The 27,491-nt window shown below is 35.7% G+C and overlaps 3 protein-coding genes across 5 annotated transcripts; 2 read left to right on the top strand and 1 right to left on the bottom strand.

The window, feature by feature from the left end:
- Window positions 1-1,183: 1,183 nt before the first annotated feature.
- On the bottom strand, window positions 1,184-8,994 carry thumpd3 (THUMP domain containing 3). Of its 2 annotated transcripts, none has more exons than XM_046849419.1 (11): window positions 8,898-8,994; window positions 8,643-8,749; window positions 8,371-8,569; window positions 6,247-6,324; window positions 5,705-6,121; window positions 4,930-5,060; window positions 4,723-4,792; window positions 4,516-4,631; window positions 4,252-4,359; window positions 3,492-3,615; window positions 1,184-1,612 (listed from the first exon to the last, which is right to left on the bottom strand). In XM_046849419.1, the coding sequence occupies exons 3-11, from the start codon at window positions 8,560-8,562 to the stop codon at window positions 1,409-1,411; spliced, it is 1,440 nt and encodes a 479-aa protein (XP_046705375.1). In that variant the 5' UTR covers window positions 8,563-8,569; window positions 8,643-8,749; window positions 8,898-8,994; the 3' UTR covers window positions 1,184-1,408. The 2 variants fall into 2 exon arrangements, with proteins under 2 accessions (XP_046705375.1, XP_046705384.1); XM_046849428.1 differs by having other exon boundaries at window positions 8,643-8,742; window positions 8,898-8,980.
- Window positions 8,995-10,466: 1,472 nt separating this feature from the next.
- Window positions 10,467-17,401, top strand: nprl2 (NPR2 like, GATOR1 complex subunit). The gene is made up of 11 exons (XM_046859375.1): window positions 10,467-10,613; window positions 10,788-10,879; window positions 12,720-12,888; window positions 12,992-13,100; window positions 13,427-13,563; window positions 13,827-13,924; window positions 14,266-14,302; window positions 14,392-14,485; window positions 15,296-15,410; window positions 16,291-16,433; window positions 16,525-17,401. Exons 1-11 carry the CDS (start codon window positions 10,536-10,538, stop codon window positions 16,590-16,592), a joined length of 1,140 nt encoding a protein of 379 aa, XP_046715331.1. The 5' UTR covers window positions 10,467-10,535; the 3' UTR covers window positions 16,593-17,401.
- A 1,578-nt stretch (window positions 17,402-18,979) lies between these two features.
- zmynd10 (zinc finger, MYND-type containing 10) lies at window positions 18,980-27,435 on the top strand. Of its 2 annotated transcripts, none has more exons than XM_046859361.1 (12): window positions 18,980-19,187; window positions 20,103-20,211; window positions 20,303-20,419; window positions 20,503-20,556; window positions 20,896-21,048; window positions 21,582-21,670; window positions 21,789-21,889; window positions 24,063-24,235; window positions 26,275-26,400; window positions 26,503-26,624; window positions 26,784-26,897; window positions 27,067-27,142. In XM_046859361.1, coding segments are annotated over exons 1-12 (1,245 nt in total). In that variant the 5' UTR covers window positions 18,980-19,101; the 3' UTR covers window positions 27,068-27,142. The 2 variants fall into 2 exon arrangements, with proteins under 2 accessions (XP_046715317.1, XP_046715308.1); XM_046859352.1 differs by having other exon boundaries at window positions 18,984-19,187; window positions 26,784-26,909; window positions 27,067-27,435.
- Window positions 27,436-27,491: the final 56 nt, after the last annotated feature.

Below are 27,491 nucleotides of genomic sequence, written 5' to 3'. Positions count from 1 at the left end.
TGTGATAGAAGAGTATCTGCAAGAGTGAAAGGGAAAGTTTATAGGACTGTGGTGAGACCTGCGATGTTGTATGGATTAGAGACAGTGGCATTGAGTAAAAGACAGGAGGTGGAGCTGGAAGTAGCAGAGCTGAAGATGTTGAGGTTTTCGTTAGAAGTGACGAGAAGGAACAGGATTAGAAATGAGTTTATTAGAGGGACAGCGCATGTAGGACATTTTGGGGACAAAGTGAGAGAGGCGAGATTAAGATGGTTTGGACATGTGCAGAGAAGGGACATGGGTTATATCAGTAGGAGAATGCTGAGGATGGAGTTGCCAGGAAGGAGGAAAAGAGGGAGACCAAGGAGGAGGTTTATGGATGTGGTGAGGGACAATATGCAGGTAGTTGGTTTGAAAGAGGCAGATGTAAACGACAGGGGTGTGTGGAAACGGATGATCCGCTGTGGCGACCCCTAATGGGAGCAGCCGAAAAAAGATCATGATGTTTTCCTATGGCAGTGGTTAGTGAGAAACGTTTACAGATTAAATAACTATTTTTTTAATTATTTATATAAAAGATAATATGAAAAAAAGTAAAAGAGAAAAATGAATAGCAAAGTGCAAATAAATAAATAAATAAAAATACAAAATAAGATAAGTAATTGATGTTACACTTGGCCAGGTACCCGAGTTGTAAAACGGTCATGAATAATATATTTTATAAAATATATTTATAAGGCATTATAATATATATATTTTGCCATATATGGCAAAATCATGTACATGTTTATAATTTATTTATGTTTAGGAGGAAGTTTAGAAAAGTCTTAAAAGCGTTATGCAATGAAATAAGAAAAGTAGAATGACATCAAGACAGGCAGAGGTGCAGAGAGAGACAGACATTCATTCACTAACTTCTGGGTATTTTTAAATTAGAAATAGCATAAACAGCATGAACAGAGTTACTGATCATAATTATTTTAAACTACTCTACAGTATTCTATTTTTTATCCTGGTACTCTTGGAGTCAGTGTATCCAATCATCACTGACCAAAACCCAAACAAGACATCTTATGGGAAGAAACATCTTCCAAGAAAGGCTTGGAAAAAAAACCCCATTATGATGTGTGGGGAAAGGAAATGATTATGCAAGAAAAACCACTTTTCCTGTAGACACTGGAAGCAAAGCTCTTTGACAAGGGAGGAACTGATTTTCACATTTATTGAACTTGTTGTTCGGAACTTCAGTCTGACAGCAACATGTACATTTCTAAAAATGTATATTTCCACAATCAAAGCATTCCAAGAGGTCCAGTGTTGCTGATATGTGAAAAGAACATTGTATTCAACACCGGAACTAACTAAATATGAACAAAGTGATGGGGTATAGCTTTTATAGGTATTATATTTCTTTAGTTATAATAGTAACTCATTCAGATCTTGGTGTGTGAACCTTCTCCTCCATGTTGACCTCTTGTGATTCACATCCCATATGAGGATCTCTGACATCTTCTGGAGTGGTACCAAAAACTGCTGTCGTGCGGCGCAACACAAACACACCAGCATGCAACCCTCCCACGTTCACCCAAACCGTGTGTAATTTCCTCCACAGCCCTCCCATTCGTGATAGAGCCTGTGAAGAATAAACATACATAAGTACACACTCCGGAATTAACATTATTGCATACACCATGCCTGACTGCTCAAGCTTTTGAGATTTTTCAGTCTGATACAGCTTACGATAAAATGTTTACTCTGTGGGAAAAAATAAAAATAAATAAACATAAAACATACTTTTATGTCAGAATATTACTCATAGTTCAAACATGAAGCAACCACGGTTGTTTTTTTACAACTCTGCTGCAATGAGAAGTGTTGTTCATGAATTGTATGACGCGTGTATGAAATCTGAAACTTTCAGTGATTTTACCTGAGACATGTTTAATTACTATGTCATACCAAACAGACTGGTTTCTGTGAGTCTAAAACAGTGGTATTTTCTTCTAACAAAATGGACCTCTCTCAATCATTATAGCTGTTCAAAGATCAGAACAAATACAACTGAGGTTACATTTTTGCTTACACCCACCTGCTAACAACATTCCAACTCATTTCCACATTTTAGGTTACCATACTTTCCTTGCATTAATTCACTATAGGCATTAAACCTCATTTCCATAATAAATAATTTTAAAATAAAAGCTATAATTCAGATTAAACCTACTAAGGGGTCACAAGTTGACATGTGCTTTGTTTGTATTTGCTGCCATTGGCTTTTAAGTGTATAACTTATATCAAACACTTGGAGGAGCCTTCCCAAGCGTTTCACAATGCAAAAAGTTTTGCCCATTGTTTCTGACAGCTGGTGTCATGTTTGTGGGCCTCCATGTGCAGCCATGCTTATAGTTCAGTGAACTAGTTCAAAAGATATAATTTAGATCAGCGGTCTAAAACTTGTTTTGCCCCACGGACCGGATTAATGTCAGACAATATTTTTTCACAAACCGGCCTTTAAGGTGTGGCGGATAAATACAACAAAATAAAATGATACGACCGGCATAAAAACTGGTATTTTCTAAATATAATAATCATGAATCCACTGTGTTGTTTTGCTTTTTTTGTTTTTTGTTTATTTTGCTAGCTGGGGGTTTCAGTTTAGTGGTAATGTATTATGTATTAGCGGCCGGAGCAGCCCCTTTAAGAAGGTAGCAGATTGAGGTAAGACATGTGACCGAGGCATCATGACATGCAGAGTGGAGGGACAGTAACAATGGGGTGGAATGGGACAATGTGTGAATGTTCCCACTCTATGATGTTTTACAGTTGGTATGTTCTTTTGATTTAAAGCCTCACTCTTTTTTCTTCCATATTTGTCACTGATCATCAAGTCCAAAATGTTCAATCTGATCGGTCAGAAGATGCATTATTTCATTCAAACAGTGATTTTTGTTGAACCATGAATGACAAGTCAATATAAATGTGCTCCTTCTAAAACGTTCTTGATTCCATAATAATATGTCACAGACAGGTAATTGTACAGAGGACACTTCATTTAATGTAAGACTAGATTGTGTCAAATAAGATATTTGATCACTGACTTAGTGATGTTTTTGTAAGTAGATGTTTCAAAAAGCAGTCTCAGTTGTAAGCACTTTGTAAACACATTTCTTTGTAAAATGACGCACCGCTCATTAACAATATAAGTATTATAATATATGAAAAATATATTGTGGTATAAGCAGAATAACAAAGTCCAGACAATGTTGTTATGGGATAACTGTGTATCACACACCCCTGGTGTATACTGCCTTTGAGTAACTTTAAGAAGTGTGTTATTCCTTACGTCAATTATCCAGTCAGAGGAAGTTTTTTTTTTTTTCAATTTCATTTTCTACTGGTAAATATAAACTTTGTCTGATAAAGTCAAAGCTAAAATAATAAAACTGTCTCTATTTGATTGTTTTAAAATGACATGAATTTACATTGCCCACAAACACGTATGCGTATTCTACCTTAGCAAAGCATTTTTTGTCCTGGGTCAGCAATACAGCCTGTCCTGTGCCTGGCCTGCAGACCCGCGCCATTTCTCGAAGGCAAGAAGGATACAGATCCCAGTTCTTCTTCCTGGATCCCATTCTTTTAAGACAAAACATTTGCACACAATTAATTAGACACAAACTATCATTTATTTGGCCTGAGAATATATCGTAGCAATGTTTTCTTCAAATAGCAGAAGTATAATGACCCATATATAACACATAATGAGCTATACCATATTCAGGCTGCTAGCTGTAGCTATTAACAGGGTTTCTCTTATCCTCTAAAGTGTCTTGTATATTTAATCAAGAAACATAAACAAAAATGACGACTTGAACAGAAACAGAAGTTTGTTGTCCCATCTCTCTTCAAAAGGGTCTGTGTGGGTGCAGAGTTTCATTTCAATCCAGCAGGAGTCCGACCTGTTTAAATCAGTTGTTCTTGGATTTCAAAAGATTTAGGTGTGGCTCCTTTGCTGGAATGTAAACATGCACCCACACTTTCCAGATAAAATCGGATGCCCCTGCATTACTTGTCTCAAATAAGTCCGCCTAAATAATACATCAAAGAAAAGATGGCAAAAAAGCCTTGTTTTCACTCCCTCCACCCCCACAGTGTGAGCAATGAGAAAAAAACAACAACAATTTTTTATTGATATTTATTATAAAAACAAATATAAAAAAAACAGCTAGATAATATTCCATATGGCGATTTAGTTAAATAGTATTACAGTACCTCTTTCCAAAGGGCATGTCAGTAATGATGCTGTCCACAGAACTAGTCCTCAATGGTAAATTGCACAAGTTCCACTGTGCAGTGTCTATAGATAAACCTGGAGATATACTATATAAAAACATGTAAGCATTACATTACCTAAAATAATTCTGTACATACTTAAAGTCTCATCGTAATTATTTCTTCTGAAATCCAATTTCTTATGAACGCCTCATTTTCTTTAATCATTTAAAAGAAGATGGATAGAGATTATAAAAGGCTCACCTGCCACCATCTTGTTTTTTCTTCACGATGTGGTTGATGTTATTAACTGTTCGACTGATGGCCATGTCGTTGTTGTCCCCAGAAAGAAAGAACGAATTTGACCACTCAATGACTCCCTAAGAAAATCACATTTTTTGTTGATGTCTTACAAATTTCAAAACAATACCCTGAGTAGAACACATTCATTCACGGAAACGCACTGTTTACCTCTAAAGGTATGGCTCCACTGCCACACATGGGGTCTACTATAACATCTGATATCTGTGGCTTGCAAAGCCTATAAAAAAACAACAATAGTTATGATGTTATCCTTTTAAAGACTGTTGTGTATCAATCAGATCCAATTTTAGACTTGAAATAATGAAGAATCCATCTCAAATAGTTATTTGCTGTAACCAAGCATTTTTGTCTGACCTTAACATCCCATAAGCCAGGGTGGAGCGTAGAGTAGTGGGGCCAAAGTGAGTAATGTTTCTTCTGTGCAGACTCTCCTCTGTAAGAGCGATGCCTACCACCATCTCGTTGTTGTGGATATTCAACAGCACCTAACAAATAATGACATAAAAAACAATTTCAATAAAACTACAAATTAGAATGCATTAGAATCTCAAGAGTGCTTACCTCTTGCACATTTATAGTAAAACCTGTCTTTCAACATTTATACTGTAATAAGGGATTATCTTTCTGGTTTCTTGACACAACCTTCCACAAACGTCAAGACAGACTGGTGGTGTTTACAGTGCTGCTCAGTGATAACAGGAACTAACTTGTCCTTCTGTAATTCCACATCATTTATTGCAAGTATAAAAAAAAAACCTATGAATGCACAATCTGTTGTTCATGAATCTAACTAAATTGGGAAATATATCCTGTATACATGATCATGAAAACAATTACATTAGCTTTCAACAAGCTTTCAGTGACAACAGCATATTTACATGACCCACATACATGTCCCACAGCTCCACTGCAATATTATTTTTTTTTTTTTATTGTGAGAATGGGAAGAAATGACTCAATACATAGCATCATCGCATGTCAGAAAATGTGTGTGTGACTAAAACATGATTGATTTACTCATTCTTGGTTCCTCATGAAATGGGACAACGAACAATACAAATATTGTCAATCTGAACGGAAATAAAAATCACCAAATGGCTCTTGATTAATACTCAAGTAATAGGCTTACTTCCACATCAAACTTGGTCATGTCTGCCTTCCACTGAAAGAACTCTTGCACAGCCCCACCGAAGTCCCGTGCTGCATCATTCGAAGTGAAGCTGTGCTTGTCTCCGGCTCTATTACAAGTCACGCGGAATTTCAGAGGCTTAACTTCGGACTCCTGAATATCGCAATCTTGCTCTCCGTCAGTACCGGGCTCCTGCTGGGGACAGGCGTTTCCAGGATTCTCGTTCAGTTGTGATGGATCAGGCTCAGCATGGGGTTTCTCAGGTTCAGATGCATCACTAAGCTTGGGTTTGGGGGCGCCAGCTCCTCTCCGGCGAGTTCTCTTCTTTTTCAGAGAGTTGTTCATTTTCCAGACCTCCAAGGCATTGTTCCAGGGTAACACAGGAGCGAGTTGCTGCAGGTCTAATAAAGCGTCTTCCTATTGGGAAAAGTATTCATCACATTCTATTTATTGATAAAGCATGATTTTCATATACATTTCATATTTCATCACTTACAACCATGTGGTAAAAAGAACTGGAAAATTAGAAATAAAATGCTTACCTTTGTTTCTTTGAACTGATAATCGTCATAATGTTTAACCACGACAAACAGATTGTCCACAGACTTTAAATGGTGCACCTAAAAATTAAAAAAAACACCACATTTTGTAAATCCATGCTGTGTCGATATCACTGTAGTTTGAGTAAGAGTACACAGAACGATGACTATTATGGAATAACATGCACTGGACTTCATTTAAAAAAAAATAAATAAATAAAAAAAAAACCCATCCTGGAAAGTGTTTGTAAATATTTTCACAAAACAGCATTTTAAAACTGTTTTACATAGTTTGGTAAATAGTGTACTTAAACCTTGATGCTAGAAAACACACACAAACAAACGATTTGTTTTGGGAAAGAAAAAAAAAAAAACCTGCACTAAACCTACACGTCTTACATCTTAGCTAGCAGATGATTTGTAGTAAAATATGGTCAAATATGAGCTTTAAGGACATAATATTAGAAAAATGGCAATGTTTTGGGACAAGACGATATGTGAAGGTTTTAAAAAAGAATGTTTTATTAAAGAAATATTTTACAGTTTCATCATAACACTGTTACAGACCATCTGTGTGATAGAGGAGTTCACCACTAACTGTACATACAGGCTACAGCACACATACTGTAAGATGTATATATTATCTAATATAATTTCTCCTTTTCCACCTTTATTTAATATTACTCTTTTCAATGTTGTGCATACACTATATGAACAGAAGTATTAAGACACCTGACTTTTCCCAGCCATATGTGGTTCTTTCCCAAGAAGAACATTGTGCTAACTTCTGTTAACACAAATTTGGAGCTATACATGTTCCAGCTTAACAATGCTCCAGTGCACAAAGCGAGGTACATGAAGATATAGTTTACATGAGTTTGGAGTGGAAGATCTTGAATGGCCTGCTGTAGAACCTCAACCATGTTAAAAAATGTTGAGTTGAATTAGAAGTGACTGCACCTCAGACCTCCACACTGTAGATCAGGACCTGACTTTACTAACCACACTCTAAAATCTAGTGAAACATCCTCCCAGGACAGTGGGGGTTATTATGACAGCAAATACAATGGAAAGGAGGATAAATGTGGAATGGGTTGTTCGAAAAGATCTCTCCACCGATATCTATCTAACGGATGCTTCTCTACATTTAGACTTTAATGAACATATAAGTGGCAGAAAAAAAAAACTTCTTTACTTTCTTCCAATGTGATGATCAATCTGCCCACTAAAGCCTACTTTCACTGAAAAGTGGTCCCTGTATACAGAAATAGGGTCAGCTTGCTTGCTACCTGAGTGGTCTCAAATTAAAGTCACAATTAGCTTATAAATACCCTGTAAAAGGTCTCAAACAAATATATATGAACATTTCAGCAAATATGTAATGCAACGCCTTTATCTTTAGCAAATACTGGTATCTGTATTCCAGTAGGTGTGGCTTGTGGCTTTTTTTTTTTTTTTTTAAAGCAACAAGCCCCAAATGGCCAAAAAACAACACAAAAAAACCTAGAGGTACAAATCTCAGCAAAATCAACATGAGCTCTGAATTCTGGCTCAACCTCAGTTACATCACTCCAGTCTATAATCAGTCTCTGTAGAAAACTAGAAATATGTGCAGGACAGTTTTTTTTTTCATCTTCACTGTAATTGTTTATACATTTTTTTAAATAATCTCTCGAAAAATCTCCATACAAAGGAAATAGACACTTTTGTCCTTTTTTTTTTTTTTTTTAGCAAAATGTCCTTCATATGATTGTTATTTCCTTATTAAACACATCTCGAAACGTGTTTCTCATCTTTCCTGGTAAAGTCCATTGCAACCTTGCGACAGCTTCCCGAGAGCAACCTCCTCTTCTGTATCTCATGAACAGCTTTGTGGTATTTGAATGGATTTATATGACAGTATATTGATTTGCATGTTTGAATGTCAAGTATCAGTACTTGGTTCTAAGCACAACAATATTTCACTCGGAAGTAATTCATTTCTATTAAATCAATATTGAGTCTGGTGTATACCCTAAAAGACTCTAATGCATTGTGTGTTCATGTCCAGTGGGAAAGCATTTAGTGAGAAATTGAAAGAAGGGTATTTGGGCAGGGTGTTTTTAGCTGTAGCTGTAAAACACCAACCTTGTGCAGATGATCCGTAGATATTTCGAAATAAATTCTGCCTCGGTCTTTGCTAACTCTGGCACTGGCTCCTATTTTCTCCTGCACCTCCTCAGCTGCAGTGTATTCAAAGCCTGTAGGAACAGTAGCTCCTACAGTGACAGTGAAGGGCTGGAGCTCCTCATTTCCCTTGTTGACACACACTTCAGCCATTTCTCTCCTGCAAAACAGAGACTCGGTCACAACATGACAAAGCATCATATATGTTTGTGTACACGTTTGACTTTTCTTACTGTGCCGACTAGAGAGAGTCCGATCTCAGCGTGAACAAGTCTGATTTCACTCGCCAAGTCAGACACTTCTCCCCATATGAGAGAGAACAGCACAGCAAGCCTGCTTACTGGATATACAGTCAGTGTACTTATTATCGAAATATACACTAATTTGCTCTTTCTATTTCTATAATGTTATAATTAGTATATCACAATAAACCAAACATCTGCAAAAAAAAAAAACAAGTACACAATAAATTCAGAGTTACAGTATACCGGCTACAACGTGCTTTCTTGTTCAACTTCCGGGTCCTGTCAGTTTCATGACGCCCCCTACTGTGCGTAACGGTCCAGCGTGGGAGCAGTTTATTTCCGGGTCAATATATGATACAAGTCACGGCTTATAACTGACGTTGGAGTGCGTAATCATTGATTTTTTTTTTCAATGTTTATAATGTAGGTATCAGAGACGTGCAGTCAGGAGAGGCAGTGCTTCATTTGTTGTATTCCAATACAAAATAAATATAAGGAAATGTGTAATATTTTTTAAACAAAGCATTTCCTCTCTGCTATTTTACTGCGGTAAAGCCAGTCGCAGCTTAAAAATACACGGTCAAGCAGCCGCACTTTTCTTTGTGTTGCGCGTCTAATCGTACACTTACGGTATGGGTGGTGGAAGCGGTCAAAATAGATGTAAAGACGCTTCAGAACGGCGTTTCCGTTATAAAAAAAGACAAAAAAACAAAAACAATAATAATGTATTGCTATTTTTTTTTAATCAAAGCACAAATAATACAATTTCGTGTTTGTGGTGTATGTAACATTTTCTTTTATAGATTTGCTCAATCTTTAAAATAATTATTTTTATGAGAGTCCCTATTTTTATTACAGTGCTTTTTACATAGGCAGGGACTCTCATAAAAATAATTATTTTTATGAGAGTCCCTGCCTATGTAAAAAGCACTGACATTTAAGGTGATTTTGTCTTTACTTTTTTCAAAAACTGTATAGAAAATGACTTGACATTTGGGACAATAATAGACATTGATACTCTAAATAAAAAATATTTAAAAGAATAAGCAAACCTATGAAGGAAAAAGTTTTATGAGTGTTTGAATACTGGACATGATTAAAAATGCACTAAGGTTTAGAGTGAATTTGCCTTTACTTTTCTCAAAAACTGTACAGTAAAATGACTTGAAATTTAAGACCATAATAGACATTCATATTTTAAATAAGAATTATTTGAAAGATTAAGCAAACCTATAAAGAACATTTTTTCTTCTATTTTGACTGAGCCCACCACTCATACCGTAAGTGTACGATTAGACGCGCAAAGAAAAAAAGTGCGGCTGATTTGACCGTGTATTTTCAATCTGATTCAAAACTTTATTTATTTTACTCATATAACAAATACATACTTTATTAAAAAATAGCTTTAGCTTTTGGAAAATTTTAGGTTTACGTGAGAAAGATTTATACAGCACAGATTGTTGGCGTGTCAATTTATTGTTTAATAAAATAAATTGTATACAATGTTTTTGTTTAGTTTTAGTTAGCTTTAAAAACAAATATCTATATAAAAAGCTTTTATAGTAAGTAGGAATAGAAATGCCAAATATGGTAATATGTAACCAAGAAAACGGACATTGTTGTAAATAAAACCTGTAAAACCTGGTTAAAAAAAAAAAAAAAGCTTTGTTTAAAGAAATAACATTTAAAAAATAGCTGCGATTAGTGTTTAATCTGTACGCAGACTTTGGCCACAAAATCTCAGATATGCAGTTCATTATGAGGCTCACGAAATCAGATTTTAATGCGCGTTCATTTGCACTTTTATTTTGAAATACTAAGAGGAGTGAATCTTGCAACCACACAGTGTTGTCAATATTGTCGCGCGCTTCACCTCCGATCATGGGCACTAGTAAGCGAATCGAGTGCATCTTTTTCAGTGAATTTCATCCGACTCTCGGGCCGAAAATCACCTATCAGGTGAGGAGATCATGCAGCAGCCTTCTGAGTGCGTGTACTAACAACAGTGTCATCAGTGTGGTGTCTGGTAAACAGGTTTCTGCCAAATGTTGTGCATCCACACCTGGTGCTCCTGCTGTCAGTGTGTTTACAGTTAAAATTGTGTTTTTCTTTCACTTTTTCTTTCTATTGCAGGTTCCTGAAGAGTATATCTCAAGGGAATTGTTTGATACAGTGCAGGTATACATCATCACCAAACCAGAACTACAGAACAAACTCATTACAGTGTATGTATTCAGCTTTTCACCTTTCTTGGTTGTTTTCTAACATACAGCATCTAAACTATCTATCTATCTATCTATCTGTCTGTGTGTGTGTGTGTGTGTGTGTGTGTGTGTGTGTGTGTGTGTGTGTGTGTGTGTGTGTGTGTGTGTGTGTGTGTGTGTGTGTGTGTGAGAATAACCCTAAATAATTGTAACATAGAAATAATTTATGTATATACATATTTTCATATTTTATATAGTTTATACTTATTATTGATCTACCTTTTTTTGTTTTGTTTTATTTTTATCCTTAAATCTATTCATTTTTATGCTTAAATGCTGGACAGTTGTATAAAGCATTTCACTGCATGTCGTACTCTGTATGTGACAAATAAAATTTGATTGGATTTGATTTAAATATTGACAGATGATGCTACATAAAAAACAGAGTGCAGCAGGCAATTCCAAAAGAAAGAAAGAAAAAGAATGAAATGTGCAAAATGTCAGTGATTGTGTGAGTGTGTAAAGTGAGCGTGAATAACGGAATATGCATATAAGTTGCTATTAACATCTGTTACATAGAGGTGAGTCATTGTACAGTGCAATGGCATATGATAGGAATGATTTCTTGGAGAATGACCGCCGCTGCCTCTGTATGGGATCGTGTAGTGGGTGGGAGGGATTTTCCATGATTGACAGAAGTTTGTTCTGTCTCCAATCTGTCCAGTTTGTATAGCAGTATAGATTTACTGTCTTTTAAAAAGAACTTAACTGGCAACAAACGTAAGAAAATGTGTCCAAAGTGTCAATATTTTGTGTGAGCATCATTTGTTAACTTGCACTTTTATCACTTAGGATGTACTCTCTTTTGTTGCCAAATATTTGGCTGTATGTTGAGTTACTTTGGAGAGTAAATCTGTACTTCTGTACAAGCTGCACATTGACTACTCTAAAATATGTAATTTCATATAATCAGTTTAATTTCTACAGTATTGGTTCTTCAGAAGATATTATGGTAATAAATAAAATGGTTGCTGAAATATAAGGGGTGTACTCACTTTTGTGAGATACTGTGTGTGTGTGTGTGTGTGTGTGTGTGTGTGTGTGTGTGTGTATGTATATATATATATATATATATATATATATATATATATATATATATATATATATATATATATATATATATTTCACATACACACACATAGAAATTCTTCCTCATACAAATGCATGATTACAGTTGTTCAGGTGAAGGGTGGCACAACCAGTTATTATGTTTAGAGGCAATTACTTTTTCACATAGGGCTGGACAGGTCTGGACAACTTTTTTCCCTTTATAAATGATCAGCAAAGTTGTCTATTATAAAATAATCGCACATCCTGTAGCATTTTATTCCTTTCATACCATAACAATTGTTTTAACTACTGCACATTTCGGTTTAAGAACAGTTCCCTGTATTTGTTTCCAGCTACATACTGGACAACGTCCATGAAAAAAAATCTTGTTCCTGTTATCGCTTGTTCAATAGCAGCTGTCATTCTCCTCTTTTCTCTTTAATAAGTTAAACTGCAGCTCGTCATTGCAAAGATAAACAGGAAAACACAAAGTTTGCCGACTGAAGACTTTTCCATGACATGCAACTCACAGCTGGACACTGGACGCTTTGTCTAAAAATGCTAAATCAAAACATTTTATAGCTGCACATATTTTTCATAGTAATTTTTATAGCAACTGTTTGCCACACAAGTCCCTTGGCATGTTGTTCCAATGAACATGATAATAGATTAGCAAAAGCAGCTGGAACTACTGTCATGCTGTATTAAGCATTCAGACAGTGCTAGAAATCCCTTCTTTTGACTCTCCTAGGACTGCAATGGATAAGAAGCTTATTGGATGTCCAGTGTGCATCGAACATAAAAAATACAGCCGCAACGCCTTGCTTTTCAACCTGGGTCTCGTGTGCGATGCCCAGACGAAGACGTGTGCCCTTGAACCCATAGTCAAGAAGCTCTCACAGTACCTCACAACTCTGGAGGTGAAGTTTCATTTGAATCCAGCAGATGGTTAAAGCTTTAATGCAGTGAAGTTGAATCTAATTGTGAGTTAACAGTGTGTTATTAACGCTTTTTCTTTATTAGCTGGAGAGTGGCTTTATTTCCAACGAGGAGAGTAAACAGAAGCTATTGCCCATCATGTCTACATTACTTGAGGAGCTCAACGCAACAGGAGCCTGTACTCTTCCTATCGGTTAGTGTATGACACTCTGTTATATACACCCTCATTTATTAGGCATACATGACATGTGAAAGTCACGGTTTATGCTTGAATAATCTATCTTGTACGACTGTTGCTTTTACTCAAAGCTAGAAACAGGTCACTGGTCCTTAAAAAACAAAATACCTCAAAAAATCCCTCTGACATTTTTATGTTTATTCATTGTTTTAGTGTCTCACTGTATGTCTTCTTGTTTGTCAAATGTTCTTGTTTCCACCATTTTTCAACAAAAAAAAAAAAATAATAAAGTAGTACATTAATGCAAATCACTTTAAAAAAATATATATATATTGACACAGATGAGTCCAATACAATTCACTTGAAGCTGATCGAGCAGAGGAAAGATCCCATCATCGTTCAGGAGTACGATGTCCCGGTTTTCACTCAAACCAAAGAGCGCTATATCAAGTCTCAGTGGGACCTCACCACACAGCAGGTCTGCATTTCTTTTTTCTTATTTTCATGAAGCACTTGAACAGGAAACAGGCATGTAACGCCAAATGTTAGGGTGATAAAACACAAGCGAAACTTTACTGGACTGATCTGCTACATGATAACGATAAAAGTCATTTGTATAACTGAAAGTAGGCGATTAAATCAACTGCATGAGGGACTATAGATGATTAGGACGCCACCACTGCTGTGGCACCTGGTGTAATATTGATAGCGTTGCTATTATTTCACATACTTTTTTTGTAGATTCTGGCCTACATCGATGGATATCGACACATACAAAAGATTTCTGCTGAGGCAGATGTTGAGTTGAACTTGGTCCGAATCGCAATCCAGAACTTACTGTGAGTTCATCCATTTTTTCATCAGCAACACAAAATAGGCATATTCTCTTCTTCTGCTTCTTTTGGCTTCTCCCATTAGGGGTCGCCACAGCGGATTTTCTGTCTTTATACCCCCTGTCCTCTACATCTGCCTCTTTCAACCCAACTACCTGCATGTCTTCCCTCACCACATCCATAAACCTCCTCCTTGGTCTTCCTCTTTTTCTCCTTCCTGGTGGCTCCATCCTCAGCATTCTCCTACTGATATACCCAATGTCCCTCCTCTGCACATGTCCAAACCATCTCAAAATAGGCATATTATACATTTCTAATATTAATACCCTGAATACTTTATTTCACAGGTATTATGGAGTTGTAACACTAGTCTCAATATTTCAGGTGTGTGCCACTCATTTAAAAAAAAAATCATCATATTAATCTTTTGGATTTTTTTTTTCATGCTGACTCTTATCTATGATATTTCCTAGTATTCCAATGTCTACTGCCCAACACCAAAAGTCCAGAGCCTGATAGATGACAAAGTTATTCAGGAGGAATGTCTTCATTATGTCAATAAACCTGGTAAGCAGAGAAATGTATAAAAATTTTAATGAATCAATTTTTTTTGTGTGTAAATGTGCCAGGGATTCGTTGCTTTCAAAAAATAAAAGTAATATATTTGTAATATATTTTGAGCATATAATTGATAGGACAACGGTAGAAGATTCTTCTGAAAAGCAAAACACATTCATAGTCTGCATATCTGGACCTCAGTATTTTCTTTCCCAGTTGTGATGTTAATTATTTTTGTATTTTTATTTTTATTTTTACTTGACATACCTTTAAATCCATTTATCATTGCTGCATTGTTGACAGGTTTTTGTGTGCACTGTGATGTGCTAGTTCGTTATGGTCAATTCAATCTTCCCTACAATTATACTCTTTTGCTCTTCTACATTACAGCTCCTGCATATTTCTTCACTGTACAAAGCCTTTATATTTATTTATTTATTGTACATCAACAGCTTCTGCACATTATTTTACTTCTATGGCCTTTATTATCTTTTGCTGTATGTATATTTACATATGTATCTTCACTTGTCAGTTTGCACCACGCTACTGCTTGCACTTCTGGTAGATGCTAAACTGCATTTTGTTGCTGTGAACCTGTACAATGTCATGACAATGATGTTTTATCAGTCTATCCTATGCTAAATGTGCTGATAATGCAAAATGAGTCAGGAGTTCAAGTGTAGAGTTTGTTCAATTTGCTGGAAATACTTTCTAGTGTTTGTATCAGGATTTGTTTGTGGCTTAAAAAATCGTTTTCTAATGAAAATATGAATTCTTGAATATGAAGTATTAATACATGTGTGTAATGTGGCACTTCAGGACAGCGACCCAGCGTCCGAGATGTTTTTCAGCTTTATAGTGGCTTGACTCCAGGAACTACAGTGCGAGACCTGTGTTCCCGCTACGCTCAGCAATTACAAAGAGTAGATGAGAGGTGAGTGTGAGTGAGGTATTTCATTTCTTACTTTTTTGAGCATAATCATGATTATGGGATCAGAATGGATTAAAATGTCTTTGTTGAATTAATGTTGATTTAAAATTCCATCCTTTTGTTGCATATATGTATTATTATAGTATAATTCTTTTATACAGTATATTCTAAATATTTATTTGTAAACCGCTAATAATGATTGATTTATTTGAATCTTGAAACATTCACTCTATGGACAAAGGCTTGTGGACACCTGACTGTAATATTTGTATGTGCTTTTTGAACATCCCATATCACATTCTTGCTCTTAAACTGATGCTATATTAACCTCCCACTTATGTAGGGTGAGGAGGCCTGGGGTGCAGTCAGCATTCCAGTTCATCCCGAAGCTGTTCAGTAGGGTTGAAGTCAGAGAGTTTTAGATCTGCTTTTCGAACATCCCATTTAGTTCCCATTTGCTGTTATAATAATCTCAACTCTTCTAGGCAGATGTTTCACTAGATTTTGGACTGTATGGAAATTTGTGTTCAAAGTCAGGTACTGATGTAGGGTAAAGAGGCCTGGGGTGCAGTCAGCGTTCCAATTCACCCCAAACTTCAGTAAGGTTGAAATCAGAAATTTATAGCAGGCCACTCAAGATCTTTCACTCCAAACCATGTAAACCGTATGTTCGTGGAGTTCAAATTTGTGCGAGAGGGACACTGTATTGCTGGAACAGTATTGCTGGTCTTCTAGTTCAAATGAAGGAATTTTAACGCTACCACATTAAAAAAAACATCCTATACAACTGTATGCCTCCAACGTTTGTCCATATAATGTATTTAATTGTGCTTTAGCATAGTTCTTGTCCATTCATGAATGCTTGACCCTTTTTGCATTGTAGAAAGCTGATCCAGTTTGGTTTAATGAAGGGCCTGATTCGGAGGTTGCAAAAATATCCTGTTAAAGTTGTTCGAGATGAGCGAAGTCGTCCTCCAAAACTTTACACTGGTTGCCACAGTTATGATGAGATCTGCTGCAAAACTGGCAAGTGCTCCATTTTGTTTTCTGTATAAAATGCATTAGGTTTGAAAAGATTTTTAAACAACTGGCCTTTACCTTTTGTCTGTGTTTGCAGGAATGAGCTACAAAGAGCTGGATGAGCGATTAGAAAATGACCCCAATATTATCATCTGCTGGAAGTAATGTGTTTATTAAGACTTTGTGGATTCTTTTATCTGATCAAGAAAACCAGCACAGTCGAGCTGTAAAATGCAGTCGCTGGGACTGCAGTCTGGGACAAATAAAAGATTTGTTAAGTGGCTCAATGACACCCAGGGCCTCAACCAAAATCCAAGAACATATACATTCAGCTCCAGAAATATCGACACGCTTGGAAGGGGGAAAGTATTTGCAATTAATTTGATTATTATAACACTGGAACATGAGTGCACTCTAACATTTAATCTGATAGTGTTTGAGAAAACTACAATGATTGGTACCTGTAGAGCTTATTTCTAAAGCTTAATCAATTGTTTAGGAACAAAATGTTTTTGTCCATCACCTTCATTTTATTGTATCTACAATACGTAGATAATGTATTTACTGTCTTATATATTTATATATATTACACATTCCTATCTTTCTATTTCTTTTTTTTTTTTATCTTCTTGCTTGGATTAGATGGAAATCATTGCACTCATTGTCACCCTTGAAGAGAAAGTTAATTTTTGGTCTCCCCTAAAAGAATGAGATTGCAAAAAAAAAAAAAAAAAAATCATCCTATTCCCAGGTATGTTACATTTTTGGGTGCATCTTGACCAAAACCATGACCTTGAAAAAGGCAACTTGGTTTTGTGCTAAAGTATTATATAAAGCTACTTCAAGAGTATTATGTTTGAATGGCTGCTGAAATGTGTTGTATTTCAGCACTTGCATATTGAAATTGTGTGAACTCCACAAGACTCCACAAGTTTAATGAATAAATCTGATGATCCCTGTTTTGATCAGATCAATCAATGTGTCGTCTAAACATGTGATTCAGCGAAAGGGATAACACTGCCACAAATATGATGTCGTAAATGTACTTAGTTTGAAATGGTGGCCTAGAAATAGCGCATTCAAAATACCAAATAGTCATGATGTTGCACATTTTCTTACATTTTTTTAAATACATTTTTCAGAATTCCAATTTTTTTTCTGTTCATCTCAAGGTTGAAACGTTATTTCAGACAGGCATGAGCAGAATTTATGATGTATTTCAAATGAAAATAGATTGATCTGTCAATTGATAGGGGTTTATGAAAATGGCTTCATATTTTGTATCAAAATACTTTAGTGTTCTGTATTTTTGTATTTGTCAAATACGGTAAAATACTTTGTAAGAAGTCAATATAAAGACATCATAAAATTGCGGCCTCAGATTGGTGCCTACTCAGTAGTTTGTCCAGACTTGTTGAGATCAGAACAGAAAAATTGATCCATATGAAAAGAAGAATGTGTGCAGGCTGCCAGCTTTCAAAAAGGTGTCCAATGATTGACAAATAAAGAATATTAGACCTATAATAGAAGTAGCTGTTTAGAAGGATCATGATTTTCCATACCATTGCACAGATGACTGCCTGACACATAATATATGATTATATACTGTATATGATTAACAATCAAATTATTAATTTGTTAGAAACTAGTTGCTATGAATATCGGTGCCATCAGTTGTCTTTTTATGAATGTTACCAATCACTAAATAACTAAATTAGGATACAATTATGAGTCATTCACAAACTGCTAAACTTTAAACTATTGGTTACTTTAAAACTACCCTTCATCTGGGAGATCACAGGGAAATCTATGTGAATATTTGATATTTGAAACTGGTTGCATATGTCAGATTTATTGCATGACTCGCCAAAGAAAAGCTGTTGCTATCAAACATTGTTTACTTAATCAATCAGTGTAATGGTGAAGGGTAAATCAAATAGGCCAATTGATGGAAGGTTTGTGAAATGTCATGCTCCTGTAACGAGCACCGGTTACATTGGTGCCATGACCCGGATGGCCTCATGACGTAGCACAGCTTAATCACAAGGGAAAACACTTCCGCCAAAATAGAACTAATCAATTTAAACAGGACATAAAACATATTAAACAAATTAAAGCAAATAAAACAAATAGGATAGATTATTAGTGAAATGTATATATTTACATCGTAAATATGCATACATAAAGATTAACATCAGTCACACTCCCTTGTGAAAGTATTTAGTATTTTGTTTAAATACAGTAGTTTATCTTGATACCTGGTGTGGCTTGAAGTGAAGGTATTTGGTATTTTATTTGTTAATACATTTTGAGGTATCTTTGCCCAACCCTGCTCTCAGACTTGAGTAAAATAAATTTTACTCAATAAATCATTTACCGAATAAATCATTTTATATTTATTTTATGTTCGTGTTTGTGCATATTTATACGAAATGTCTTTTTTTATACGCATGGGAAGTGAATAAACTATGGAGAGGGGGTGGGGATAATGGTATCGTCCGTCCCTTCAAACCTGTGAATGAATAAGTGTTTGTACTTGTTGCCATAGTAACGAGGCATAGCCGCTAGCTGGCGTAACAGTGGCTTTGTTGCGTATTAGTGAGTAAAAGTTGATATACACACAGTTTATTCGGTATCTGCGATCCCCCTTTACACGAGACATTAAGCAGCAGTGATGGACTCTCTGCTTTTGCACGGAGAGGCTGAATGCTACATCCAAGCTTTGGAAAGAGTAGCACTGCGAGACATTGGGAGTCCCAGGTGAGCTTCAGCAGCGTTGAAGGACGTGATCCTTGTCTTTAACTTTTCTGTCGTGTAATAGAGTCCTGTTTCAGGAAATATGTCAATAATATAAAGGTTTGATCATCTCCAGGAGATGTCCTCTTACAAACATGTTTCATGAACATTATTTAAGTGTATAAACGTGTGTGAATGTGTATACATGTGTGTAAGTGTGTATGTTGCTTACAACCGTAGTTGCACAGTTAGTGAGGTTTAAATGAATTCAAATGAACAATCAAACAGGCAAATAACAGCCTAATTAAAAATATAAACGCTTTTGGTTGTGAATTGCACCACTGTAACTTAATAATAATAATAATAATAATATTAATAATAATAATAATATCATATCTGCTATCTATGTTATGACCCAGGCTGTGCTCTGACCCATAAAAAAACAACAACATAGAATTAGCATTGTTCTAAGCAAGTACAGCTATGACATTTTACTTCTATCAATTTCCAGATTTATGATAAAATATTGTATAGTTGCTGTCATTGGTAGAACTGTTCTTATGCTTTAATAATAGTTTTAGACACACACCCATTATATCAAGAAATGAGAGAAAATGCTAAGTAGATGAATAACTAACTGGAGTGCTGGTAATAAAGAATTTCAGAAATAAAGTTAGACAGTATATTAACAATGGAGGAGTATATCACTATCACTATAAAGTGATTTCATTACAGTAATGAAGACTTCAAACAATTGTTTGGCTCACCACGATATGCTTGTTTTCAAGTATATTTCTTTTATGGAACTGGAAAGCCAGATTTCAAAACTGAAGACCAAACACTAAAATGTCTAAAAACACACAACTTCTAACGATCAGCTTGAAACAGGAATTCTGCTATATATATCTACTTATATTTCAAACATATTCTATTCATCAGATGGTTTCGGCAGCATGATTACATCGAGAAACTCAACATGCAAGCTATTCTTCAGGCCAGCGCTAATCAAGAAGAGTTTATCAAAGACCTTTTTGTGTCGCATGGAAAGGTAATGCAAGTGGAGTGGATCTTGTGGAGTAATATATAATATGAATGTCAATTCTATATGAAAGATTATGTGGGGAATATGTTTTGTGCAGGTTCCAACACTGGTTTATGGAATGATACTTATTGAAGTTTGGAAGCAGAAAGTGTTCCCTATCCTCTGCAAGCTTCAGGACTTTACACCAAAGAGTACCTTTCCACTGTACATGGTGGTATGTGAACAATTGGAAACTTTTGAAATTATTATTTCACATTAAAATGAATAATTCAATTTGATATATATTTTTCCTGTAAGATTCACCATGAAGCTACAATCATAAATCTGTTGGAGACAATCTTATACCATAAAGTAAGCACTTTTTTTTTCCTTTTACCTGAATTTAATTTCTTTAAATATTTTCCAGCCCCATCTATTCACTAGACTAGCTGATACCTGATAGAAGCTGATGTTTAAATAAATAAATAATTTCACATAGAATTGTGTAATATATATTTTATATTTAAATACATATTTACTATATTTAAAGAACTTTTTTTGCCATAAAAGTCACATAAATATAGTTTAAATAAATAGTCCACGCAACATTTTTCATAGTCGTGTAATTATTAAGACATTGCATATGTTCTCACATATGTTCAAAGTGAAGTAGTTATGAAGCTGTGAATGTTAAGGTTTGCGATGTTGCAGGAATCATGTGAGGCAGCAGATGATGCTGTAGTGGACCTTACCGATTATTGCTTTCGTAAACTGACTCTGCTGGCAGAGTGCAGTGCAAGGAGAGAGATCCCCACTGAAGAGAGAACCTCACATGCTGAGGTCTCCAACATCAACTCTATACAGGTGAAGAAGCAAGTAGGGTTATAAAACAAATCATTTACATTTTTTATTAATTTTATCCATGATCATACACAACTTGGTTGATTGGATTGTAGCTGATAATTAATTAATTGTACATTAGTTTGAACTGTACATTACAACGATCTGTGACTAGGAACTTTTGAAATATGGTAAATGTAACACTGCAAAATGTATATCTTAGCAAGTTAAGATATCTTTAATATAGACATAATGATCAAGTATTTTCTATTTAAAGATTACAAGAAACCAAATATAAACTTTTTAAGACATTTTTAATGGTTACATTTAAATTTTTCTTTTTCTGTTGGCAGATTTTGCTAATTTTATGTATTCAATCTGGAAACAAAGAAGCAAAATCTGTCAATAGAAGAAAATGTATAATATAGTATAGACATATAGAAAATGTAATAATATAATCCAGAAATATAATTTTTTTTTCACTGGACACTTCAAAAATGTGAACTGAATTCTATTAACACTCAAGTGCTTTCTATTTTTATGTTTATCTGTTACAGGATTTGCAAAATCAAAGCACAATGTTAGAATTTGAGATCTCTCTTAAGGCCCTTTCTGTGCTACGCTACATTACGGATCATGTAGAGAGGTGTGGGAAATATTTATTGCTTTTAGGCCTGTTAAGAATTATATATAACAGAATTTCTCATATCTTAGCGCTGAAATATATTTATTGATGATGCTTCTTATTATTTTGCTCAACACAGTTTGAGTCTGAGTGTTCTCACAAGGATGCTGAATACTTATAACCTGCCCTGTGTGTTGGTTCAATTAGTGGAGAATTCACCCTGGAGCCGTACCTCTGGAGGTCAGTAACACTAAAGTAGAATTTTTTACTTTACAAGTAACTGTATGTGCACAGATCATCTCATTATAGATTATTAATACATTATAATTATTATTATTATTATTATTAATAATAAAAATAATTGATAGTTTTTCTTGATAAGAGCACACTTTTATAATTGAATGTTTCAATTTAAAAGATCTAATTATTTTTTGCAATCATCAAGGTTTGTATTAAATCCAGTTCATTTAGATGAAAACATCAGTGCCAAAATAGTATTTGCCCCCTCCTAATATAATTTATTGTGTGTCAGTTTTATAAAAATCAACCAAGACAAGGCCAACCAAGACAAGGCCAAAACAGTTTTAAAGCTTCGTTTAATTTATTGAAGGAAAAACGTTATATAACATCTATAATCACTTGTGACTCCTTAGTCGCCCCTAACTGGTTATGCCACTTTAAGCAGCAACAGCTTCAATTACTGACTAAAGATTAGTCTTTCACACTGCTGTAGAGAGATTTTGTCCCATTTGTCTATTTGAAATGACTTCAATTGAGCTAATTTAGACGTTCAAGATGCCTGTTAAGATGCCTGTTAAAGATACTGCCACAGTATCTAAATGGAGTTCAGGTTTAAGTTTTTTTGAGCCATTTGGCTCTGATTTCTTGCTGCACAACTCAGTTGTGAGTGAGCTTCAGACTGAATACCAGCCATTACTGTTGGTATGATGTTCCTTTTGTAAACTAAATTTAATGACTCATGTTGTCCAAAAGGTTCAGCTTTACAGAATGTTATCTCATAAAGCGTGAAAGCTTGGGGATCATGAGAGTGGTTTATTTCTGTCAAATGGGAGACATGCTTTTTATCATGTTTTGCAGCTCTCCCAGTGATCTATTTTACACAGTCTCTTTCTATGGGCTGGATTTATAAATGCTGATTTATCCGTGACAAACTAAGCCTGCTGTTCCCTAGATGTTTATTTGTTTTTTTGTGACTTCCAGGGATAAGTCACTGATGCACTCTTGGAGGAATCTTTCAGTTCAGTCACTTCTGGCAAAATTCACCACTGCTCCACATTCTCTCTATTTGGAGAAAAGGGCTCTCACTATGGCTCACTGGAGTCCAAGAACCTGAGAAATGCCGCTTTGAAACCCATTCCAGGCTGATATATTATTTGTTTGTCATCCTTTCCAAAAATGTATTTAGTTTTCAGCATAGTGTCAAGCTTTTAGTCTAATTTACAATGCTAGAATTGTTCTTTTTAAGATATTTAGTTTCAGTAGAGATATTAGCCTTGGTGTGTCTAGTCTGATTCAACGCAATTCATCAATTCCGTTTTTTACTTAATTGCTTGAGTATTTTAGTGAGCTAGTCCTTTCTTATGTTACAGGGCAAGTTAGTGTTGGATAACTGTTGCTGAAAGTTGGATAACTGTTGCTGCTAAATGCCACAAATGTAACATCTCTCGAGTTTGACTTGTGCCTAGTGCCAACTCCTCTACTTTGTATTTCAGAGTTTAGAGTTGATCCTTCTTCCTGAAAAAACGAACATTCTGACTGTTCTTGTGCCTGCTAAACAGCTGACGTTTTTTTTTCTCATGGTCTTTGCAGCTATGTCTGTTGCTCATATCACTGTGCTCCTTTAGCCTTGCAAGACCTATTTCACACATCGCTATCAGCATTGTTCTGCAGTTAGAGCAAGGAACTGTCTGTTCTTGTCAAAAATACACATACCCTAAACACTTTGAGCTATGATCATGTCTGTCATCCAACTACATCTGGGCATGGCGCTATCCTGCCACTAAATATAAAAGTTTGGAAAAGTGGCAAAAATTCAAAATTGTGATACGTGTTAGGAATTTATGCAAGTAGTTATAGTCTATACAGTCACAGAAACAGTGTTGCTTCATTTTCTAATTACATAGTTAAACAGGGCAGTAATGGCAAACTGTCAAACACAAACATTTAACACTAACAAATCTTATGAATCCACTTCCTTAACATCCTCAACTATAACGCATATGAACTCAACAGCTTTTCATTTTAGCTAACCACAACTTTACCTGTTTCCGATGAAAATGCATAGGTGGTTTGGAATTTAAAGAATAAGAAATGTCCTAGATTATCATGCACTATCCCACAAAACATCCACCACAGCTACATTACAATGATTTTGCTTTGTCTCCCTCTGTAGGAATTATGCAGAAGTATGAGTGTGGGAAGTGGAGAGAGATTCCTGCAGAGGACAGGCTAAAAATAACCAAACTTGAAGGACAGGTGTGGATTGCTTTGCTGAATCTACTGCTTAAACCTGACTGCCAGAAGAAATATGATTTCAACAACGTCAACAAAAACCAGCTCCTAAAGGTAGATCATAGCATTACTAAAAGAGTTCTCTTAGAGTTCATATCATATACACAAGTGATAAAAACACATCATAACGTCCTCATATAATAACACATTGGAGAGGTGAAAGTCAATGTGGCCCCTATTATCCTACTATTGTCTTTACTTTATCATCATCAGCATCCCTCAGGATGTGATGTCTTGGTGTCATGTTCACCGAGCGCCAAGTCATTGTCCAACACTGTTACAGACAATTCTACAGTGGAGCATTTCATATATATATATATATATATATATATATATATATATATATATATATATATATATATATATATATACACACACACACACACACTGGCGATCAAAATTAGAGAACCATTTATAAACAATTGAATAATTCTGAAATAATGTCATCTTCACTGCTCAACAGTTGAGGGAGTTTTTGTCCTGTCTATACCATGCTACCAGAACACCTTTTCCACAAAATAACTAAGGCATTTAAAAAAAAACATTATTTTGCAGAGAACACACTAATCAAAATTAGAGAACACTTTCAGATACCTCCCAGTTATTGGTGTTAATCTGGCACCTGGTGCTAATTTCCTTGATTATCTGTCAACCCCTATTTAACTGGCAGCCTAACTTCCAGTTTCACTGACTCTGCAAGATGGTGGGCCGTTCTAAAGTGACTGAAAGCCTCTGGCAGCAGGTTGTCAAGATGAAGGCCAAAGGGACGACCCTATCAGCCGTAGCAAGACAAGTTGGTCGTTCAGACTCATTCAAGTCCCCCAATAAGGCTGGTCGTCCATGGAAGACAAATACAAGAGTGGACAGGATACTGCGGAGGATTTTAATTGGCAATTGTTTCCACACTGCAGCTGGAATTGCTCACCAGTTCAGCGCTGAACAGGGTAAGGATCTGTCTCGTCATACAGTGTCTTGACGTTTAAGAGCATTTGGAATGAAAGCCCACTCTGCAGTGACCAAACCTTTAACAGAAAGAATCAAAAGGCTAGACTAAGCTTTGCTGAGGAGCATGTTGTGTGGACAGAGGAGAACTGGTCCAAAATTCACTTCAGTGATGAAAGCAAGTTTAATTTATTTGGGTCAGATGGAAAACATTATGTTCGGCGACAAACTGGAGAAAGACTGAACCCAAAGTGTGTAAAGAAGTCAGTGAAAAGTGGAGGAGGAAGTGTCATGGTTTGTGGCATGTTTTCTGCAGCAGGAGTTGGGCCTCTTGTACAGCTACATGGCAGAGTGAATGCAAATGTTTATCAGAACCTTCTTCAACAAAATACGGTTCCTTCCCTGCATTCATCACCCAATCAGCCCGCAGTGTTCATGCAGGACAATGCTCCATGTCACACAAAAAAACGGGTAAAGCAGTTCCTTGAAACTGAAAACATTGAAATAATGACATGGCCTGCCCAGAGTCCTGATCTCAACCCAATAGAGAACCTCTGGAAAATCCTTGGTGACAAAGTTATGGCAAAGAAACCCATTACAGTCACCGAACTGTGGAGGGGATGGAAGAAGAGTGGACCAAAATCACACCAGAGCAGTGTGATAGACTAGTGCTGTCCTGTGGCCACAGATGTGCTGAAGTCATTCAGAGCAGAGGCCTGTACATTTCCTACTAATTGCTGACTGTTGTAACCTTCAGAAAATTTAGTTGTAATCTTTTTCCATGCTACAGTCATTGTTGTTCTCTAATTTTGATCAGTGTGTTTTCTGCAATATAATGGGTTTTTTTTTAAATGTCTTAGTTATTTTGTGGAAAAGGTGTTCTGGTAGCATGGTATAGACAGGACAAAAACTCCTTCAACTGTTGAGCAGTGAAGATGATATTATTTCAGAATTGTTCAATTGTTTATAAATTGTTCTCTAATTTTGATCGCCAGTGTGTGTAAATATATATATATATATATATATATATATATATATATATATATATATATATATTTTTTTTTTCTTCAATAAAAAACCCCATGCAAACATATTTAATCAAGTTTTTTTTCACGATGATCATTGGTTCTTCTGTTTTTGGGTGTTTGTAGCTGCGTGGCTTTTTGACAGAGGTTGTCATCGATCAGCTGCCAAATCTTGCTGATCTTCAGCGTTTCCTTTGCCACTTAGCTGTTACAGACCCTGCACCTCCAAAAAAAGACCTTATCCTTGAACAGGTATTGTACTGTGTTTCAGCAGTTATGTCTGTAAATATTACTTATATATGACAGAGTTTATCTTTAAATTATAACTATGGTTAATACACAACACACATCTAGCTTCCTGAGATCTGGAATGAGATTGTCGCAGAGAATTCTGGGAAATGGAAGGCCATTGCCAAACACCAAGTAACAACGGTGTTCAACCCATCTGAGAGTGAGCTGAGAGAACAAGCAAACATGTAAGTCATTAGTTTAGAAATGTTTTGTGTGATGTTTTGCAAACTATTATCAGTTCAGTGTCAATATCACCTTGAAACACTATTAATTTTGTTTGTGTGTGTGTGTGTGTGTGTGTGTGTGTGTGTGTGTGTGTGTGTGTGTGTGTGTGTATGTATCAGGCTGTCTAAGACTTATAATCTTGATGTGATGGAGTGTCTCATCCCAGACCACCCGAAGTGTGGTGCTTGTGGAGCGGTGGGGGCCAAACGCTGCTCACGCTGCCAGGGAGAGTGGTACTGCAACAGGTGTCATCAGTTTAACACATTCTGAAACAAAGAAAGATTGTTTTAAAAGAAATAGCGTACCATTTTTTTGGATTGTAGCATATTTTAAATAAAAAAAATAATAAAAAAGCTATACTTCAGTTCACCGTATTCAACAACGAAATGCGTTTCTTCACAGAGAATGTCAGGTGAAGCACTGGCCCAAGCACAAACCTGCATGCCAAATGATTGCCGAAGCTACAGAGAAACTACAGGAAAACCTGAACATCAAGAACTAATGCTGAACCCCTCTGCTTACTGATTATTAAGAGTCTGAGACTTTATTTGCAGTCTCCAGAGATCTGTGGAACACAAGGACTATAAATCTAATCTAATCTAATCTAATCTAATCTAAATACTATTGCATGAATGACCTAGAACTTGGGGTGTTATGGTTTTGATGGGAATTTATTAACAGTGTCTTGGAGCCTGTGTGTGACTGCATGCACTGCAAGAATTTGACTTTTCTAAGATAATGCTTATGAACATTAAAGGGAATTTTATATATGGCCAACAATGTTTGCTTTGTTTGAAGATTTACAGAGCTCAAGCAGAGTTTTTTTG

The sequence above is a fragment of the Silurus meridionalis genome, chromosome 1 (genome assembly GCF_014805685.1).
Source record: "Silurus meridionalis isolate SWU-2019-XX chromosome 1, ASM1480568v1, whole genome shotgun sequence".
In the NCBI taxonomy this organism is placed as follows: Eukaryota; Metazoa; Chordata; class Actinopteri; order Siluriformes; family Siluridae; genus Silurus; species Silurus meridionalis.
This window is presented reverse-complemented; position numbering and strand designations above follow the sequence as displayed.